Source organism: Elephantulus edwardii, unplaced genomic scaffold, assembly GCF_000299155.1.
Source record: "Elephantulus edwardii isolate Elephantulus edwardi_28Jun2011 unplaced genomic scaffold, EleEdw1.0 scaffold00103, whole genome shotgun sequence".
Lineage (NCBI taxonomy): Eukaryota > Metazoa > Chordata > Mammalia > Macroscelidea > Macroscelididae > Elephantulus > Elephantulus edwardii.
This window is the reverse complement of record NW_006399853.1, coordinates 10,275,656-10,292,494: the sequence shown is the minus strand read 5'-3', so window position 1 is coordinate 10,292,494 and position 16,839 is coordinate 10,275,656. Positions and strand designations below refer to the sequence as shown.

At 43.5% G+C, this 16,839-nt stretch overlaps 1 protein-coding gene across 2 annotated transcripts in view; it reads right to left on the bottom strand.

The window, feature by feature from the left end:
* Nucleotides 1–659: 659 nt before the first annotated feature.
* WDR7 (WD repeat domain 7) overlaps nucleotides 660–16,839 on the bottom strand; it is a 349,149-nt gene continuing 332,969 nt past the window's right edge. For both annotated transcript variants that reach the window (XM_006891734.1, XM_006891735.1), the window contains 2 exons: nucleotides 9,403–9,507; nucleotides 660–873 (listed from right to left, as the gene is read on the bottom strand). In XM_006891734.1, the coding sequence (XP_006891796.1) occupies nucleotides 670–873; nucleotides 9,403–9,507 (309 nt within the window). In that variant the 3' untranslated portion in view covers nucleotides 660–669. The remainder of the gene's footprint in view (nucleotides 874–9,402; nucleotides 9,508–16,839) is intronic.

Genomic DNA, 16,839 nt, shown 5'->3' with positions numbered 1-16,839 from the left:
GATGCCTTTTATTTTAAACTACTAAAGACACTCTTATGTGAGCAGGCTAGATGCACTTTAGCTAACGAGGTGTCTGGGCAACTGTCTTCCCTAACAAGGAAAGTCTTTTCCTTTGCTATTTGCTCATGAATCTCAAATCAGTCAGGTGTTAAGGAAGAAGGTAGTGGCTCAACTCCAGGAAATGAGGCTGAGCAATTTCCTAGCGATCTTCAGAAGGGAAAAACAAAACCAAGACATGTAAACACAGAATCTTGTTGGTAAACAATAGGAAACCCAAATGGAGAATCACTTCAGTAATAAGGACTGCCGCCACCCACAAGAGCCCATGTCCAAGAGCAGCTCCAGCCGCACTTCCACTGTGGGTTTGGACCCCTGAAGAAGCTGATCGGAGCTGGGAGTGCAATCACAGTGTTTATTGATTTCCAGGCCTCTGCTGCTCCCAGGAATCACAGGCCCCCTGCCCTGGCTGGCAGGGAAGGCTTGCAGTCCCAGGGCGGCCAGGGCCATGTCCGGTGGAGCTGTGTGGGCATGCTCTAATCGATGGTGGCACTAGCAGGGGCTGCCCTCAACCATGCAGAGTGGACACTGGCGTGGGCAGGCACTGGACACGTTCCGAGAGGGAGGCCGGGGACCACGAGTGCCGGCGCAGTGAGGACATGGGCCGCAGCCTCAGACCACAAAGCGGTGCTCCTTGCCGTCGTGAGCCATCAGGATGACGTTGCGGTTGGAAGTCCAGATGAGGCGGGCCAGTCGGAGGGCGTTGTGCGAGCCGGGGGAGGCGGGCTGCACCGGAGGTACCTGGTAGGTTTTGATGCAGCGCAGCTGAGGGGCCGAATTGAGCATACCGATGCTTCCGAGGATCGAGGTGTTCATCTGGAGGGAGACACACAACAGCACATGTGTGTTTATAGAGCCGACTGCCTCGCAGGAACACACATGGGTTCAGAGAACACACACTTACCGTCATTTCTTCTTCCTCAGGGTTATTTGATTCACTAAGAGCTTATTCTGAATCTCTCCCATTGCAGGAAAAAGAGGCCTGGTGATCTAATTCTAACACGCAGCCAGTAAACAGTGCACAGAGCATGTCAGGCCACGGGGCTGAGGTAAGACCAGCAGACTGCTCTGCTGTGCTGCCAGCAGACTCAACACAGCTCAGGGCAACAACAAAAGAGTCCCTAGAATGTCTGCACCCGAAAGGGTTCTTATGCTGGGACAGGAGAGGCTTGAACACAGGGAAATGAGACTTTGTGGTAGAACGTGTTAGCAGGCACGTCGAAGACAGACGGATGTCTAAGAAGGCAGTGGAAGGGTAGATCCTATTAAAACGGTTCAACTGAGCAATGCTAAGAAACGGTGGGCATTAAACAAAGCAGATCTAGGTCTTCCAGTTACTCTAACAGCAGCGCGTGACTCACTCACCAAGCCTTCAACATCTGCCTGTCCGAAGTCCAGCCCCCGCAGGTTCCTGGTTTGTTCTGAAGGGCACTGTGAATCGCACGTCCTTGGAACATTATCTGTGACTTATCATTTTGAGGAGCTGAGTCCTCTTCAACCCTTTGCTGACAATGATGTGTTCAGGTGCTAAAAATTTCTATTCAGCAGCTCTTCTGGATTTAAGAAAGTTTTCTTAATCCATTGTTGTTATTGTTGTTGTGTACTACTGAATCAGAACTGACTCACAGCTGACCCTCAGTGGGTTTTCAGACGTAATAAATTGCATGGGAAGAGACTGCCCATCTTTCTCCTGTGGAGAGGATGGTGGATTTGAACTGTGTACCTTTGAGTTGGCAGCACAATTCCTTACTGCTAAGCCACCAGAGATCCCAGTAAAGGGTAAAAATAACAGGGAAATGATGAGTGATGAACAACTCCACACTCAAGTTCAGGTATGGAAGTGGACGTTATCTGAGCAAAAGAGCCTGAAGAACCCTTTGTGGTTGTTGGTGCTGGAGGGTCGACTACGACTCATTCTGCCCTGTCCTGGGCCATCCTCACCATATCCAATGCTCCGTGAACCCTTTAGATTCTAAACCTTCCTTTAAACAGTTTCCATTAGCAACACTTGCACATTCTCAAATCCCAAAGGGAAGGGAAGCACACTGAGACGTGGCCCAGAAATCTGGGAAATGATATTTCTCCCCCTGGGAAAGAATACATTTCTTTCTTTGTACTCATTTTCATTCTCAGCTCTCTTCCCTTGTAAAAGATACGATGGGAGGGATTTGTGGGAGGCAGGCCAAGTAAGGCCCAATGGATGCAAACGGTGGACACAGGAAACCTGGGCGAATGCTGGGGCGTCTAAGAGGCTCTCATGCCTTGCATGTGGATCAGCAGGGTGTCTCAGGCGTCCCTGGTCCCGGCCCTCCTCAAGCGTCCCTGGTCCCGGCCTTCCTCAGGCGTCCCTGGTCCCGGCTCTCCTCGGCAGCAGGAGGGTGTCAGCGGCGTAAATCATGGCATCACCGGCAGGCTGCGTGCAGGCAGCACTGACATTTTCACAATTTAAATCATCTTGAGTAATAACCCTTTTAAGATGACTAATGTTACTGATTTTCCTGCATTAATAATAGTGCTGAACACAACACAGAGGTGAGAGAAAAAATCACTAGTGTACGAGGTCACATTTTAAAACCAAATAGAGGGTTATAGTTAACTCTTTCTGTTGAAGTTCTGCTCTAGGCTGTAACCTGCTGTCATCCTTTCCAAAGTCTCTTTCTGTGCTTCCTTCCTTCTTCCCCTCCCCCGCCAAAGTCATAAAAGAGAAAACAAACCAACAAATCAGTGCCTTATCACTTTCTGGAGGTGCCCAATTTAACTTATAAGTGATAATGGGGAGTTTGATTTGATAGTTCTCACCTCTGCAAAAAAGGAATAAACAGTACTGAAAAATTTTTGTCCTTCTACAGAATAGCTTCAAATGATCTGGAAAAATCACTGGTTAAAATTAATGGGCCTCAAAATGCATACTGAGCTTTTAAAAAAATCTAATTTCTCAGTTGATAAAAAAAAACCCCACAACCCTATAAGACATTTTAAAATATTTATGTATTTCCTCTGATTATGTGTCTGAAGTCTGAATTCTGCAGGCAAGTCACAATGTTGGGAACATCCAGTGTGTGCACACACTTCCCTATTTGAACTTTGTCCTTCAACTGTAGCCACGCAGAAGACAGAGGCCAAAAGCTAAAAACGTGACAGGGAGAGTGTTCCTACAGATGGAAAGATTCACAACAAAAAAGTCCATCTCTGTACCTGGGCTCCTTTGCCAACAGTAGCCATGCCTGCTTGGATAAGTACCTCTGAAAGGTGCAAATAGTTCCCTGCCTTCGAACAGAGCTCTGTGAACTCCTAGAAGGTATGACGTGACTCCAGGTGTGCACAGCTGGAACGAAGACGGCCCTGATTTTAACAATAATTCACTGAACCTCAAAATGGTGCTTTTCTTACATGCTTTCCAAATTACAGACAAATCTGAAATAGCAAGAGTATTAATTTTCCCAATAAGCTCAGCCAAAAATCTTCCCAGTTAGCTTAGCAACTGAGCTCTCATTGGAAGAATTAACCACTTTGTCATTCAATACTAATGTATTCTTGACCAGTGACTGCCTGCAAGCCATGTTAAAGTAAGAGGAACTTGAGCCCTGGATAAATGAACTCACTCATTCCATTGAGTCTATGCCAGCTTAACGTGACCCTACAGAACAGAGAACTACTCATAGGGTTTCCAAGACTGTGGACCGTTACTGAAGAACGTTCCATCTTTCTCCAACGAACACCTGATGGGTTCTAGCTGCCTTCTTCAAAGTCAGCAGTTGATCTCCTCAACCACCACACTACCAGAGTCCCTCGATAAAATGATTCTTTATTATAACTTTGGTTGCATTCACTTTTCCCCCTTGATTATATTAAAATCACTGTAGAAAATGCAAATGATGAAGAGAAGGATAAGAAAGAAACTAAGTCTCTTGAAAATTCATCATTAGCATTTTGATGGAAAGCCTTCCTTCCATAAATGTGTCTGTCTGTCTGTCTGTCTCTCTCTCTCTCACACACACATGCACACACACTCTCTTCCACACAAGGAGATGGAGTTAGAAGAGATCACGCATAAACAGGCTCACATTAAATGGCAGTTGCACACAATATTGCTTTTTCATCCAATTGTTTTTCACTCCATGAGCAATCTTTTCATGCTCATGAAAATGAAGTTATATCATCATTTTTTTAAAGAGCTGTAGATGGGTATAAATAAAAAGAAATAAACCCGGTATTTGTCTAATTGATTGGAAGGATTTCTGAAAGAGAATATCCGTTTGTTTGAAGGTGGGCTGCATTTTGTCCCCAGACTCCTCTTGCTTGACGCAGACACGAAACTGAAGCATCTGAGGGAGAGATGTTAGGGAAATGCGTGTGCGTGAGTGACCGAGCACCAGGCGGTGCTGCAGCTGCTACCTGAGAGCCAAGCTGAGCAGCTAACAGGGTGCTGGGGTGGCGGTGGTGCAGAGAAAGGAGGGAAACAGGGCAGGTGGCGGCGGAAGCGGAGAGGGGGCTGACACCGGTGGGCACGGCGGCCTGCCGTGGACAAGTGCAGCTGGATTGCTGAAAGGAAAACTGGTAACTTGCTGTGTTGACTTTCACCTAAAACACAATGTGACAAAGGAAAAAAGCAGAGGTTCTAAATGAACTAAAATGCAACTCGGGCTTTTCACAAAATCAGTACTGGGAAGTTTGTTATTTTGCACATACAGAAACACAGAAGGGCACAATTCATTGAATAACAGGAACTGCTTTAATGTGACTTTCTTTGTAAGTAATATGGCATGCAGACCTTTTACAAAGTCTCAGTTGAGTAATTATCCAACCAATATTTCTCATTAACACTCATTTCTCAGCAAAGATTTTAATAGTTGATGGCCCTAGTCAGATTCTGTATTAATATGACTTCATTACGTTTTCAAAATATATTACCGTACACTTCCTGGAATCATAATGAAAGTATCATACATCATCAGAACTAAACAACATCTATTTAAATAAATCAGCAAAGCCCACTTGAGGACAGTGGCGGTAGTTCCAAGACTGCTTTTTGGATCATCCTGAATTCAAATGAAAGATCATTCTGCTTCCGGCAGAGCTTTATTATAATTTCACAATGAAGCTGGAATGATGTATTTCTGGACCTCCTACTTAAATTTCAAGACTGAGCTGGGCATAATTAAGCAGGGAGGAAACAGGCGGCCTTGCATGTCCTGGCACTGGATTTTGAGGCATGAAAGGCCTGGGTATTGACGGAGCCGCTTAGGTGCACTCTGTCTAGAACGTCAACAAAACAGCCCTTGGGATATGTGAGTACTGGACTGGGGTGCAGCTGTCCTACCCCACCACAAACCCTCATGTACAGAGGTTTAAATGCGGTGTGAAAAGGCCAGAGATGACAGAGGAGTTTGGAGAGAGAACCGGAAGCTACAAAGAGGTACCTCAAGAAGGTATTAGGTACAGGGGCACAAACATAAATACTGAACGAACACCTCAGAGGACTGGCTTACAGACTATTGCAGGCTTAGGCTCTGTATTTCATGAGACAGTTGGTCCACTGGTATATTTCATAAAATTTCGATTTTATTTTCTTGAAGGAAGACAGAAAAGGAGGGGAAACGAAGGAGAGAGAGAATTGTTTACAAGGGATATATGACTGGGTATTATTGTCATTACAGAGTCCAGAATGAAGGCTGCATAGGGGAGTGGACTTGGGGGCAGGGATTGCATAACAATGAAAGAGTTTTACTTTTCAAGAAGAGTGAATGGGGGGAGGGGGTGGACATGGAGATAAGTGCAACACTGAATGATTGGAAACCCTACGTTCTGTAAACTTTCATTAAAATTAATTTAAAAAATGATTAAAATATTAATAAAAAAGAAAACATTTTCTATTTTATTTTCCAGTTTGATGAGTAGTAGCTGGGGCCACAAAAGCTTGCAATGGGCAGCTCAAGATACATCTACTGGTCTCTCCATATCTGGAGTAAAAGAGAATGGAAAATACTGAAGACTCAGAAGAAACTCGTTCACGAGATTGCTATTCTTGTATATTGTTGTGTCAGAACCAACCCATAGCTGACCTTCCAGCGGGTATTCAGAGACAGTTAATTACCTGGGAGGAGACTGCACAGCAGCTGTTGGCCTCCAACTACGTGCCTTCAGGGCTGCAGCACAGCTTCTTGCCCCTAGGCCACCAGAGCTCCAGTTTACGAGATTAATAATCTGCAAAATCACAAAGTCTCATCTACCCTGAGATCAAAAGAGCTAGAAGGCACCTGGGTATCATGACTTAGCTTTCTGAACTAGAACGTAATCAATGGAGCCTGGGTACCACTCGATCATTCCAAACAGGGACATAATTGATGGTGCCAGATAGAGTGGGAGCAAAATATGGAACAGAACTTAAGATTCTCAAAAAGTTCCAAATTAATGGACCAGTTGAGAGCAAAGGACTCCTCATGATGATTTCTCTGAGATCTTTAAACCATGAACCAAAACCCTTCCAAGAGCTCACCATGCAGTTAAAAAACAGACTGACTCATAAAAGAAACATCATCATCTAAGAGTGCCGTGCGTCATAGAAATGACCAACACTCCCTCCGAAGCCAAGGTAGGAAAGGCAGGCAGGCAGGGAAATAGGAGTACAGGAAACGGCTCCACAGAATGAAAATAATGAGGAAACGGACACACTGTGTAATGCAACCAGTGTCACTGAGCAGACGGTTGAGAAAATTGTCAATGAGAACCCAGTACGTTGTTTAAATATGCACAGAAAACACAATCAAATGTTATTTTAACATCCCCCCCCACACACACACACCCTTCCCCTAAAGAGCAGTTCTATTCTGTACACATTGAACTGGAGTAAGTTGGAATTGACTCAATGGCGACTAAAAACTGGATTAAAAGTTGAAGCGTGGAGGGTCAAAAAGAGAGAGAAAGAGATTATCTAACCATAGTGTCCTCTAACATTAAAAAGAATGTCGGCCAAAATTTCACCCATGACTGAAGCAGATTCATAAAAATAGAAAAAAATACTCAATGAAGAGAGAAAAAGATTCAAATAAAACCAGATTTAGACAAGAGGAAAAAGGTTCATCATTCAGCAAATACAGGAATATGGCAGAAGTCTGGATCTGGTGTAACCTCTGGTAGCTGGACTGTTGACCCAGGGTCACACCTCTTTGTGGGTGTGAATCTAAAAACACACAGATGGAGACAGACAGGCAATCTCCTCCCATGTGGTTTACAGCTTTGCAAATCCAATCGAGGGCTGTCTATGAGGTGCTTCTAACTTCATGGCAATGAGAACTGAGAGTATGCATTTCTTTATTATACATAATATGTCCTTAGTAGAAAAAAAATTGAGCAAGTGTAACAAAAGAGAGATTTGTTTATTTCCTCTAAGAAAAAGCACAGGTTTAACTCAAGCTTTCATGAAAAGCAGCAAGTCCATGACTTGTGATGTCCACATCTCTGACACATCTGCCAGGCCTAGAACATTCTAGCTGACATCAAGAAAACAACCCATAATGACCCCATGCTCAAAGGAATGATACGGTCCTGAGCATCTCCATGGTGCGCTGGGGGCTATCATAACCCACAGATTTTTACTGGCTGACTTTGGAAGCAAATCAGCAGATCATCCAAGTTTCTCTTATCTGGAAGTTCCACTGAAACCTTCTCAGCATGATCCCAACACACAACCCTCCACTGCAGACAGGTGGTGCGTGCTTCCGAAGGGCAATGGCTGAGAACCAAACCTGGGTCTCCCACACGAAAGGCAAGAACTTTACCACCGACCCTCCACTGCCCTCATCCTAGGCTCTCACTTCATATGCTTTCAGAGGTTTTTAAGAGAACAGAAAATAAGGAAAAGTTTGTACCAAAGAACAAGTTGCTGGGATAGAGACCACTGCATTAGGCTACACAGAAACACTGCTGGTAGGTCAACCTTTGAAAGAGTCACTGAAGAGTATCCAGTTTGGGAGAACTAATGGATTAACTCTGAGGTTTTAGCTGTGTAAAATAAGAATCCCGTGGTTGCCCGCTGGGAAAAATGAAGACCAGGTGAGATTGCTGGGGAAAAGAGTTTAATACAAACTAGTTAAGATGCTGGAGATAAATTCTGAGAGAGGATAATGAGAAAATAAACTGGAAAACTAAATTAGACCAAGAGGAGAAAAAGTCGGTGACAGATTTGGAAGTTGTCATGCTTTAATAGCATGTTGTTAATTAAGCAATTTATTGTATCCGTTTTACATTTTATTAGCTATTGATTTTTTTTCAACCATCATCAAGTTGTGCTGAAGCCTTGTTTAAACTTCTCTTTTTTTTATTTTTAGCTTTCAAAGCAATAAACTGAACCTCATAAAACATACTTGCACCTTGGAAAGTGAAGGTTAACAAATCTTAAATTCACTTTTTTAGAGGGAGATTGATGAGGTTTAAGTGTTTTTAAAACCATCAAGACTCAAAGAAGTAAGGTAATTAAAAAGAAGCTGTGATAAGAAGCTTCATTAAGGATGAAACGAGTTCATAAAATTAGTTGCTCAAAATTGGTATTTCTTTTTATTGAGAATTAAACGTGTGCATTATGAATTGTCAGCCACAGAGACAAACTCAGATTCTTTTTAGACATTTTGAATGATTGAATTTTAGAAAAATTTTGAGTAGAGATTCCTTTTAGAGGTCTTGAATTTCTATGAGTTTGGGAATTAAGAGCAATCTGTATGAAATTCAGAATGCAAACAAAATTCAGATAATATAAAGTTATGACTGGATTGCATTATTTTCTCTGAGCCTACATCCTGTGAACAGTTAGCATGTAAGACCCAAGGAATGTACTATCAGCGCGGTGTGCATCCCCAGTCCAAGGCGGCCGTCAACTCTCTCTGCAGACAGGTAAGCACACCATGCCCCTACTCAGCCCCAAACTTCTGCTCTGGCTGACGGTTGCCTTAAACACCCTCTCATTTCCACCCTCACATCTGGCCCTTCCCCAAAATCTCTTGTCTCAGCTTAGAGGTTACTTCTTCAGGGAAGGTCACTTCTAAGATCCTCTTCTGTATTGTAAATTGCTTATATATCTGCATCTTCTTCAGACCGAAAGGATTGTGACAGCAGACTATGCCCTCCTGCCCACTTCCCAGTTTACCAATCATATTTTCAGTACCGCGTAGGTTAACACCTGGCACACAATCAGCAAGCAGGAACACTTGATGTTTGTTGGCAGAAGGGAGGCAGGATGGTGGGGAAGAGAGAGATAGAACGGTGGGAGAGCCATTGGCTTACCAGGAAACTTCTTCTACCAAAAGCCCACCATGCAGTGCCCTCTCCTTTAAGAGCATCGGCTGTGCTTACCTGCCAGAAGGAAATGTGGCTGTCCGTATTCGAATAGGTGGCAAGATACCGTCCGTCAGGAGCAAAGGCCACTGCAGTGATTGGTCCCTTGTGTCCGTGGATGGTCTAAAATAAAATTCAGAAGTCATTATTGTGTGTACAGCACAGAACCATCAGACACAACGCCGCGTTCACGTGCAAATGCATCCTTTGCTGAACAAGTTACTTTACAGACATTAGACACTGTTAGGTTCTTTGTTTAAAAAATCAGGATAAGGTTAAAAGTCGAAGGAATCAAAGTCTGCTATCTGATCTAGCTGAGGACCTCAGGACTTCAGCCTCGCTCTCACATGCCCCCGTTTCCTAGTTGGGAGGGCAGGGTGAGTCCAAAGAAAATGCACATCTTAATGGGAAAACCAATGAGTTAATTTGCTTATGTCCATGACAGGGGTGAATTTCACAATTAATTAGGAAGGTAAGAAGCTGACCAGCAAATCTATTCAGGAACCTCTCTCAGCTGTAACGCAATCAAAGCTCCATCATAACGCTCCTGTTGTCGAAGGAGTTAAAAGCTCAATTCCGACTCTCTGATGTATTTTTCCCGGTTTGATGCTTTGTTTCCCATCAATAGCGCTGTGTAACCAGCAAACATACATGCGAACATGTGTTGGAGGTTTAGACATATGTATAAATCAACTACTATTAAAAACATGTTAGCCTGGATAATTTTGAGTCTTTGCCAAATAACTATCATTGATTTAACCATGAATAGGAAAGGACACTGTATTTTAGAATAGGTCTTTGAGAAAATGCCTAGGCTAATAAAAATTATACTTCAAGCTAATGAAATAATTAGTATCCCAGAAAATATCGGGATACTATGGCAATTAGCATAATATGATATTAATAATCAGCACACAACTATTAAGGACCAAACATCTGCTACATGGATTAATATTCAGTCTGGCTTAAAAGCTGTGGGCTGATCTCCTCCTTTTGTTTAGAAGGAAGTGGGGAAATGAGTTCTCTTGGGCTAAGAACACATAGGGTGGTTTGCTTCTGAGGTGAAGAACATTGAAGCCGGAATCTCGCAGAAAGCACCAGCCTCATAGTGTGGCTTGGCCCACACAGCCCATAAATTTCAAAAGGCTTCCTCCATCATTCAGAGCAGAGTGATCGTATGAGGAGGGGGACAGGAGCACCGGCCCGTTTTGAGGGCTCTGAATGCTGTTTTAATCACTTATCTTTTAAGGCTCTAGGTCCAGAGAAGTGTCCATTTTTCACAGCTCACTTAAAAAAAGGAAGTAAAAAATAAAAAAAGGAAGTAATCTTGGTGGTGCAGGGGAGGAACTTGGGCAGACAGGAATAAAAGGAAAAGTTTAAAAATAAAGGCTATTAATATTTTTTCCATTCTTCCTAGCTGCAGAAGATGTGAACAATCACATAATTTCAATTACTTAAGCATATTATTTAATGAAGACGTTTGAAGCGGGGGGGGGAGGGGGGGCGGGGCGGGAGGGATTCCCTCACTATAAATATAGAGAATTGGTGTCAACAAGCATACAGGGTTGCCTAGAAACATCAGGCGGATTTCAGACGGTGGCATTTCATTAACCAGCTGTGGTAACTGTCCATGGTGCTGATCCACAAAGAGTGTGCTAAATTAGGCAGCAGAGAAAAACCTGCTGAAAAAGTAGTGCCACAAACCAGCTACATTAGAAAAGAATTACTGTAGATGGGGCGCACGGAGGAATTAACTAATTACACTGCCACTCATTGTTGTACTTTTCCTGTGTGGTTCGATAAGTGAAACAAAACCCTAACACACCAGAGCCGTATCTTCTCATTTAGAACGTCTTCATGATATTCATAGTTCATATTATGCCCTCATCTTTCACACAGGGTTGGCACATAAAAACTACTTCAAAACTGCAGCTCTCTCAGTTGAAGACATCATTCATGATACTCCCTATGAGAAAGGCCTGTGAAATAACTTCTTCCTATTTTTTATCAGGAAAAGAATTCTCTTGCCAAAATGTTTTGAAATTTCTTTTATCATGTAGCAAAATTACAACATAATCTATTACATATTTGTTTTACTTCCAGGAAATTTAGGACTAAATTTATACTCATCCTCTGTGTCTATTAATAATTGCTTCCTGTTCATTTTATGAGGCATCACATGGCTTTTGTTTTGCTGTAGAGGCACTGGGATGTACTAAGTTTAATTATGTTAGTTCATCAAGTACTTTGGGAAAATGGACTACATTTTTAGATTAGAATGCACTGAGTAGTGAGTGGGATCTTAAAAGCTTCTTCTTCCTGTGTGCTGTTTAGTTGGAACCGACTCAAACCTGACCCTCCAGCTGGTTTTCAGAGGCAGTAAATTACATGAGAGGAGATTGCCCATCTTTCTACCATAAAGCAGCTGGTTGATTCAAACTGTGTGCCTTTAGGATTGCAGTGCAGCTTACCAATAGGCCACTAGAGCTCCCTAAAAGCTTGGAAACAGTCATCTAGGGTGCAACTATGGTCTCTCCCAATTTGAGCAAAGACAAGTAAGAGAATAAAAGGCTATCAGTCCAAAGGTCTGACGGATCACATGAACCTCAGTGTGACTAGAACTAGATAGCACCTGGAAACCACTTCTGGCAGCTCTGGGAGGGAAGGTCTCTGACAGTGTGAGATAAAACTGTGAAACAAAAGTCATAAAAAGACTAGGCTGGCAGCGACAGGTGGAACCTTTGAGACTCTGGCCCTTATTCAGCCTAGAACAAAAATCCCTTCCATAACTCAATTTCCAGGCACACAATGGATAGGTCTATAAGATTGTGTTGTTGTTACATGCTGTTGAGTCACCTGTGACTCACAGCGACCCTATGTACAACAGCCCTAAATCCTGCTCTATCCTGTGCCAATCTCACTGTCTCTGACGCACCTACCCCCATTATCCCAGTCACTGAGTCAATCCACTTCATAGAGGGACATCTTCTCCTGTGCTGTCCCTCCACCCTTCCAAGTGTGACATTCTTCTCCAAGGAGTGGTCCCTCCTTGCAACATGTCCAAAGTATGCCAGATGAAGCTTCAGAATCCTTGCCTCCAAGGAGCAGCCTGGTTTAACCCTCTCTAGGATCAACCTGTTTCCTTAGTAGTCCAAGGTATATTCAATACTCTTCTCCAACACCACAGTTCAAAGGCATCTATTCTCCTATCATTCCTAGTCATTGTCCAGCTCTCTGATGCATAGCAAGGAATTGCAAAGACCATGGCCTGTATCAGGCATACCTTAGTCTCCAGAGTAACACCATTGCTCTTTAGTACTTTGGAGAGGTCTCTAACAGCAGACTTTCCCATTGTAATACATCTTTTAATTTCCTGGCTGCTGGTGCCAAGAGTGTTTATTGTGAAGTCAAGCAAACTAAAGCTGTTAGCAATCTCAATCTCTTCACCATCTTTCATGATGCTGCCAATTGGCCCAGTGGTGAGAATCTTGGTTTTCTTGATATTGAGTTTCAATCCAAATCAAAGGCTACAGTCCTTGACCTCGTGCAGCACGCGCTTCACGTCCTCTTCAGTTTCAGCAAGCAGGGCTGTGTCATCTGCATAATATAGGTTGTTGATGAATCTTCCTCCAATCCTGATGCCACATTTCTCATACAGCCCAGCCTGCCGGATAATCTGTTCTGCATATAGATTGAAAAGGTATGGAGACAGGACACATGCTTGGTGTACACCCTTCCCAATTTTGAACCATGCAGTGTTTCCTTACTCTGTTCTGATGACTGCCTCCTGGCCCAAGTATACGTTTCTCATTAGCATGATCAAGTGTTCTGGGATTTCCATTCTTCTCAGAATTAGCCACAGTTTGTTGTGATCCACATAGCTAAAATGCCTCTGAATAACCAATGAAACACAGATAGATATTTCCCTGGTACTCTCTGCTTTCAGCCAAGAGCCATCTAACATTAACTCCAATGTCAGCATTTCTTAAGCTTAAGGAACTGAAGAACAAATTCAAACTTCGAGTTGCAGTACTTAAGGATGCTTTGGACAGAATAATAAATAATCCAGGAAGTATAAAAAGAAGATGGAAAGAGTATACAGCTTCATCTTACCAAAAAGAACTGGCTGACACAGAAGAATTTCATAAAACAACATATGAGCAAGAGCCTATGGTGATGATGGAAGAAGTTCAAACTGCTTTGAAGGAATTGGCAACAAAATAGGCCCCAGGAATTGATGGTATACCAACTGACGTATTTCACCTAACAGATGCTGTCCTAGATGTGCTCACCAATTTGTGTCAAGAAATCTGGAGGACAACCACTTGGCCAATTGACTGGAAGAGATTTATATTTGTTCCCATTCCAGAGAAAGGTGATCCAACAGAGTGTGGAAATTATCGAACAGTATCATTAATATCACATGCAAGCAAGATTCTGCTGAAGATTATCCAAAAACAAATGGAACAGCACATCAACAGAGAACTTTCAGAATTGTGGGTTGGGTTTTGAAGGGGTCGTGGTCCTAGGGATATTGTAGCTATAAGATTAGCAGGCTTCTAATCTTGGTACCAGCACTGAAGAAATAAAAAAAACCGAAACAGATTCTACTGGAGAAGTCTGCTGTTAGGGACCTCTCTAAAGTATTGAGAAACGATGATGTCAGTTTGAGGACTAAGGTGCACCTGATTCAGACTATGGCCTTTTCAATCACTTGCCATGTAACTGAGAACTGGACAATGAATAAGCATAACAGAAGAAGATCTGGTGCCTTTGAGTTGTGGTGCCAGGGAAGAGCGCTGAATGGACTGTCAAAAGAGCAGATACATCTTAGAGAAAGTGCAGACAATGTTCCTTAGAGCAAAGGATGGCAAAGCTTCATCTCACACCCTCTGGGGCAGATTGTTAGGAGAGTCTATTCCTTGGCAAAGTGAGCCAGAGACTGAGGAAAGAGAGGAGACCCTCAACGAGATGGGTTTAACACAATGACTTTTACAATGGGTGCAACTGTGTCAGAGGTGATGAGGATGGCACAGGACAGGACAGGGCTCAGAGATGCTGTTAAAGAGATCACTATGAGTTGTACTGGACTCGATGTCTTCTGACAACAATAACATGAGATGAACAATAATGCTAGCAAAGGACATACTCCTTAGAACAACACAGGATCCAACGGGTAGCGACTGCCAGGGGTTAAAGCTCAGAGGCAGGAAGGGACAGAAGGAGGAATGGAAACCGGAAACACGGGAGCAAGATGTGAAGGGTGTGGTTACATGTGGGGACTGTAACCAACACCAGGAAATGTAATGGGTGTAGACTGCTGAGTGGAAAGCCAGTTTGCTCTGTGAACTTTCAAAATAAAGGTATTCTTGTCATGACAGGAATCCAGAACGAAGGCTGTATAGTGGAGTGGGCTTGGGGAGAGGGACTGTATAACAATGAAAGAATTTTTCTTTTATTTTTAAAGAGAAGAATGAATTGGAGGGGAGGGGTGGGCAGGGAGAAAAGTGCAACAATGAATAAATGGAAATCTAAAATCTCTGTAAATGTTCATTAAAATTAATAATAATACAGTTAAAAAAGAAATAAAAATAAGTAGAAATATAAATAAAACAAATCAAAACAACAAATTAATATTTTGCAAAAGGATCAAACACACACTAGCTCCTCTAGACAAGACATGATGGCACTGGTACGTACTCCAGTGAGGAAAGTCTTTTAAAGAAACTTGGGGAAAACTGGAGTGCTGTGTGCATGGCAGGCAGACCTGCCGTCTTATGGGGCAGAAGTGCCACGCGTGGTTCAGCGATGCGCTGCACTGGGGAAGGTTTGGCGCATCTGGTCTGCTGATTACAGCCTCCGCCAGAGAGGCACTCCAGCTCACAGTGAAATGCAAATGACTCCATTGTCTTCTGTCTGAATCTCTGAACTTCTGAGGTCTGTACCACCTGAACCGCTGTGTGCCTCACTCTGGCCTCAGCCCTGCCACTGTGTGGGAATCACAGACAACCTGAGGGCACTTTGTGGCCGGGCCAGGGACCAGCTAATGGTTCGGATCTGTGAAGGGCATCTTCCAAAACAACAGGTGACACAATAAAGGGAGGCCTGGGCCACTTTTTATATGCAAATGCATATCATGTCTTATTATGCCCTCCCGTCAAAGAAATTGCTGTCTTGAAAAGACAGAACTGGAATATAAAGAAATTAATCTAATTCAGAAAGTGCAAGGAACAATGAAGGAAATCAAGCAATTATCCCTAGCCGGAGACAGAGCGGGCCATTGTTAAACAACCTTTCTCTTCCCGTGGAAGAAAAGGCGCCGAGAGCAGGATTAATAATGAGCAACGCTCACACTCGCCCACCAGTTTTACCAGGCACTTTGAATGTGCTTTGCAAAGAAGAGAATTAACCCTGTGGTACAGAGCGGGAAGCAGAGGGCTCTGCATTTCTGAAGAGCTTGGGCCAGAGCCAACAGAACCTTCTAGAATATGATCTCTGCATAGTTTGTCTCTTCTGCTGTTGTCTTTGCTATTCAGCTTCCAAATGACACACCTCCAACTTGAAACCACCACAGAAAAGGCTTTGACTGCAAAATATTTCGAGAAGAGCAGGAGGAAAAAAGAGAACATTTTATTTACAAGTTTCATTACGTTTTAGAGGTGAGAAAGAAAGAACACCCAAACAAAACCTTTCCCTAAATTGAAAATACATTGTAAATAGAAACACTTCTAGACGTAGTTATATTTGATAATTGTGCATATCATCACAAGGGAAAGCTTTATAAAGGACTGATCCAAGTGCTCTGTATAATATTTGCTACAATCAACCGGGAGGAGGAAAGAGAACGTGGACTTGCCCTTGGTGGCTCTGAGGTCTTCAGGTGCTGAGAGAGAAGACGGCTTCTCGGGCTGCAGGCAGTCTTGGGGTTCGGCATGGCTGGTTGGATGAGCTAAGCTCATACCCATCAAGTTGATTCTAACTCACAGCCACCCTGCAGGACAGAGGAGAGCTGCTCTCGAGTTTCCAAGGCTGTGAGCGGACGGCCACATCTTTTTCCCATCAGGTTTGCATGGCCAACCCTCTGGTTAAGCAGCCGAGTACTTCAGCCCTGTGTCACCAGGACACCTTTTAGATGGAGGGTGGCAGCTGCCGTGAGCGGGTACCTGAAAGGCCTGCTGGGCTGAGGCTACGTCTCCAGTTAGACGCACATGGTTTCTGAAATTTCTCAAAGCGCAAACTGCTCCTGCAACCGAGGCATGGAGCACACAAGACACCTACTGTGTGTGAGGCACAAGTGCTCTAAGTGCCCTTTGTCCTGGTGAGCCTGCACAGAGGGTCGGTCCACTCGGGCATGGAGGCAGGAGACAGGCTGCAGGGGAACTATATATTCAAGGAAGTGAGTGCACAGGAAGTGAAGAGAAAACACAACAGAAAAGTCAGTTGCCATTGATTTTG